General features: G+C 45.2%; 1 protein-coding gene across 1 annotated transcript in view; it reads left to right on the plus strand.

Annotated features, from left to right (window-relative positions):
* The first annotated feature begins 1011 nt into the window (after positions 1–1011).
* LOC143283995 (uncharacterized) overlaps positions 1012–5000 on the plus strand; it is a 45891-nt gene continuing 41902 nt past the window's right edge. The window contains exon 1 of the mRNA XM_076590554.1: positions 1012–1036. Within this exon, the coding sequence (XP_076446669.1) occupies positions 1012–1036 (25 nt within the window). The remainder of the gene's footprint in view (positions 1037–5000) is intronic.

A 5000-nucleotide genomic window follows, 5' to 3' on the forward strand; every position in this document is an offset into this window, starting at 1 on the left:
CAAACCACGAGGGTAAGTAGTATCTGGTATTCATGAATACTCCAGTCTAACCTCGAGTCTTCAAATCCATAATTTGCCCTTACAACCTGCCAAGGGTGACTGTCCACGAAGCAGAGGTAAACATGGCGGATACTTTTTTTTTGTAGCGTTGCTTTTTTGGAGGAGAAAAAAAAGCGTGCTTTGCAGATAGCCCGTGTTTTTGCTGACTCTCTTGACAATGCTGTGAACTGTGATGTGGTGAGAAGTAAAAGAGCATGGCAGAAGGGAATCACCTGGATTTGTTTAATTTACAGACATGGGTAAGCTGCATGAATGTACGACGCGTGTCTTGAATATGAAGATAACTTAACCTTCAAGTTAAACTGTAGCCGCGGGTCCCTACCATGTCATGGGTAACTTGCCTTAAGGCAAAATGAAACTTGTCTTGAATACGGCCCCAGATTTAGTATTCAGAAGCCATTAGTCATCTAGCAATCCCACTGTTAACAAATAACTTTCAAGCTAATCACATTAATTAGAAAGAGAGGAAGAGAGAGAGAGACAGGGACAGAGAAAGAGAGAGAGAGAGACAGATACAGATAGAAAACAGAGAGAACAGAAACACAGAGAAACGGAAGAACGGACACAGAAACAGAAGTCACCCATACTAACCTTGAACCGCCAGCCAAGCTTTGATAAATTCATGCAGTCTCGCTGTTTGGTCACATAGAGATAAAAGCATAAAGAAGAGAGAGGCAGACAGAAAAAGAGAGGCTGACGGTCAGCCTGTCAACCAGACAGAAAGACAAACAAACCTGCAAAAGTCATCCAGTATAACCTTGAATACGCTCGTGAAAAGCGGACACAATATCATAGCAATCGCTATTAATTGATCACACGCTTGGTCCGACCTCAACAAGGCAAGCTCTTTACGGCGACCCGGGCAGTGGTTCTCCTCCCCTGGGAAAACGTGACAATGGTGCACACGTCCCGCTCAATACTGGACATGATAAACCACGTCTGTAGATCACCATGGATCCCAACAACCAATGCCACAGTGAGTATCAGAACTCTAAACAATCATGGAATCATGTTGGAATCCCAAAAGAGCGAAGCGCCGGGATAACGTGGAAGCACCTGTCACGAGTCACGGAACAAAAAACGGACAAGACCTCTATGCGTTTATGCCGAATGTTTTGCTTAACTCACTCAGTACGGCCAGTCCTCTCTTCTCCTCTACACAGACCCATCGGATGTCCAGTGGGTGTCTGAATGACCCAACCTTTAGCTTCCGTCGTCAGAATTGTGGTATTCTTTGTCAACATTCACCTCTTCAGTATAAGAGCCTTCCACTTGCAATATTTTGATGATGGTAATTGGGATGAAACGCTGTTAACGTCTCTTGCGCCGTTCGTATGGAGAGAGTTAATGGACAAGTATCTGAGTGGTACTCGTGGTGCGTGTGCTAAATGGTGGTCATAGGATTATCAATTTCAAAATGGAGAAGCTTGGAATATGTGTAAATGTCTGGCGGACGGATCGTGTGAGTGCAAAACGAAAGGTGTAAGATGGATAATGGGTGACAGTATTGTGCTGGAAATAAGGGTATGACGTGTGGCTGTATCGTGAATCGTCATGAGAACAAATACTGCGAAATGGAGAAAGCAGTAGTTCAAGAGCTGGCACAGAGCTGATTATAAAGTGGTTTGCATAGGTATGTGTAAATATATTACGACCAAATTTTTTTTTTATAAATGAAAGAGAAGGCAGCTTGCGCGACGTTTAAGCTGATGACAATAAATTCCATTGAAGCGTTCAAGTACATCGTAGAATCTCTTCTTTGTTTTCTTTTCACTCTTTCTATCTCTTTTATATTTTTCCCTTACATTTTCCCCTTTCTTTCAGACAGGTAGATAAACAAAAAGTCGTCAGCAATGACTTTGAATCGCCAATGAAATATCGACAAAACTTTAATGACTTGTAGCCGCTTGATTACCTGCTTGACCTCAATTCCATGAGACGAGCTCTTCACAGCGATCTCAAAAGTGCTTCGTCCCCTGAGAAAAGCAGACACTGGCGCAGGTGCCCAAGTCAATAATGGACACATTTCAACGGTTCTCCAGATCACTTGCCGACTCGGATTTTCCCCGATAGCAGCTGGTGTCACGATCGGAAATCGGAACTCTAATCACAAAAGTGTTCTTCCATTGCTTTCAGAACCACAAGGGACGCCCAGTTATATGGAACGGCTTGCCCAGTGTCGCATTACGGAACTAAACAGACAGGACCTTACTTTACATGCCGGAAGCTCTACATGATGGATCAGTTTGTGTATGTGTGCGTGAACAAGAGAGAGCGTGGTGAGGTGCGTGTGATATCCTTCGGTCAGAGACCGAATTCTGAGCACAGCATTTGCACAACAGGCTGCATATTTGGATAGAACCGACGGACAGCTGGCTTGAGGTGATCATCATTCGTTCACATAAGGATTCGTGTGTGGAAGGGGTAAGCATGGAATGTGCACGAATATTTCAGGGATCAGTCAGATACGTTTGCAAAGAGGAAATGTTTATTATGGATCTTCAGCGATAGCTATTGTTTGGCTTCAAAGACGTGTTGATTTATCATGGACCAGATCAGAATGTAAATGTGGGGTGTGATGTATCTGTGATCGGATGATGGCGATGGATTGATGTAAATCGGTTAGCGTGGGTTTGTGTAAATGTTTCGTGACCATCACTATCTGATGATCGAAGAGATATTGGCTTTCATGATGGTCAATCCGTTGCGGTGACTATCATTCATGTGATATGTGATACTATAAATGATCAGATAACAGAGAACAATATACTGGCTACCGCACTAGGGATGAACCCCGGAAGCGCTAAAAGGGCACTGTCAAGAAGTCCTTCATCTCCTGTGGCATTAACCGAAGTCAGTGATTTGAACTCGCAAGCTGACCGCTATTCCCGGAGAAAAATAAATCAAAACATACAAGCAGAGTACGGCTAAGTTCGAAAACGAACTTCAGAGCCAAGCAACTGACAGAAGGATGCAACGAAAGGACCCTACACCCAGCCCAGATCTGCCATTCCTCTGCAGTGGCTGTGGCAGAGTATGCCTGTCTGGAATTGTCCTTTCCAGTCCACAGCGTGTCCTGCATCCAACGTAGTTCCACAAACCTTCCCTGCCAGGACAAGCCACATTCACGTACGCACGCAAAAATAAGTATCGTGTGGTATTTTCTTCTTTCCCTCATCATTCCTTCCTTTCTTTCGACCAGTGTTCTTTCCTTTCTTCCTTCCCTTCTCTCACTCTCTCTCTCCCCCCCCCCCTCTCTCTCTCTCTCACAGAGACAATTCCTTTTGGTTAAAATAATTGCCACTTTGTCGAACCTAATGTAGCTGCCATAGACTAGCATAATAAACAGAGGGAGAAAAGGAGGAGGAGCAGGAGCAGGAAGAGGGGGAATAAGAAAAAGAATAAGAAAGAGACAGACAGACAGACAGAGCTAGACTGAGAGAGACAGACAGACAGATGAACAGGGCCACAGACACATACAAACACATGGAAATGAAAAAAAAAATGAAAAAAAAAGTAGACTCGTTTCGACCAACGAAAGATAGACACAAAACGTTACAGTGCTTTGTGCTATTTGAGCACACACATTTTACAAGGCACACACTACACATCGATCTAGGAACTTGCTGTCCTTCCTACCTCTGTGTGAACACGACTGTGATGCATGTGCCCTGATCAGCAATGGTTACAATGCAAGTTGGTAAGTCTGTGACGGCGCCTGGTGGAGATTTTTTCCGATCCACCAGGTCAACATATGTGCCTGAACCCCTTTCGTGTGTATACGCACGCAGAAGATCAAATACGCACGTTAAAGATCATGTGATCTATGTCAGCGTTCGGTGGGTTATGGAAACAAGAACATACCCAGCATAACCCCCCTCCGAAAACGGAGTATGGCTGCCTACATGGCAGAGTAAATAAACAAAACGGTCATACACGTTAAATGTCACATGTCTGTCAGAGTGTGTAATGTGTACGTGCCTGAAATCTGATTGAATGACACAGGAAACGAATGATGAGCAGCCCAGTGGCAGCCGTCAGTCAGCTCTACCCAGGTAGGCAGTCTGTTGTGCAAATGACCCCGTGTTTGTAAAGCGCTTAGAGCTTGGTCTCCGGCAGAGGGTAGGCGCTACAGGATCCATATCAATAAAAAAGTAAACAAACAAACAACAACAACAACAACAACAACAAAATCCACCAGCTCCGTTTTCCGCAGCATCAACAGGTGACACGCATCACAAATCACAAATCTAATCATGAAAATGTTCTTCCATTGCTTTCTGAATCCGAATCCCTCGGGGACAGGGATAGATAGGGGACGAGTTAGGAGAGGGGTGTGGGTGGGGGTGAGGGTAATGATGTGGGGGGGGGGGGGGGGACCGGGGAGCGCCAGAGCTATACAGAATGGCCTGCCCAGTGTGACGTAACGGAACAAAGCAGACAAGACCTCACTTAGTTTATTATATGATGGGATGCTCCAGGGTTTGATGGATAACTCAGTGTCTGGATGCCAGAGGGAGGGGTGTGTGTGTGTGTGTGTGTGTGTGTGTGTGTGTGTGTGTGTGTGTGTGTGTGTGTGTATGTGTGTGTGTATGTGTGTGTGTGTGTGTGTGTGTGTATGTGTGTGTGTGTGTGTGTGTGTGTGTGTGTGTGTGTATGTGTGTGTATGTGTGTGTGTGTGTGTGTGTTTGTGTGTGTGTGTGTGTGTGTGTGTGTGTCTGTGCGTGTGAGAGAGAGAGAGTGTGGGTAGGGGTTGGGGGTGTGCAGTGGAAGCCATGGTTATACACGACTTCCTGCCCAGTGTCACATTACAGAACTAAGCAGACAAAAATGCTAAGTGTTCGACTCGATGGATCATCACTCAGTAATGTGTGTGTGTGTGTGTGTGTGTGTGTGTGTGTGTGTGTGTGTGTGTGTGTGAGAGAGAGAGAGAGAGAGAG

Source organism: Babylonia areolata, chromosome 1 (genome assembly GCF_041734735.1).
Source record: "Babylonia areolata isolate BAREFJ2019XMU chromosome 1, ASM4173473v1, whole genome shotgun sequence".
NCBI classification, from domain to species: domain Eukaryota; kingdom Metazoa; phylum Mollusca; class Gastropoda; order Neogastropoda; family Buccinidae; genus Babylonia; species Babylonia areolata.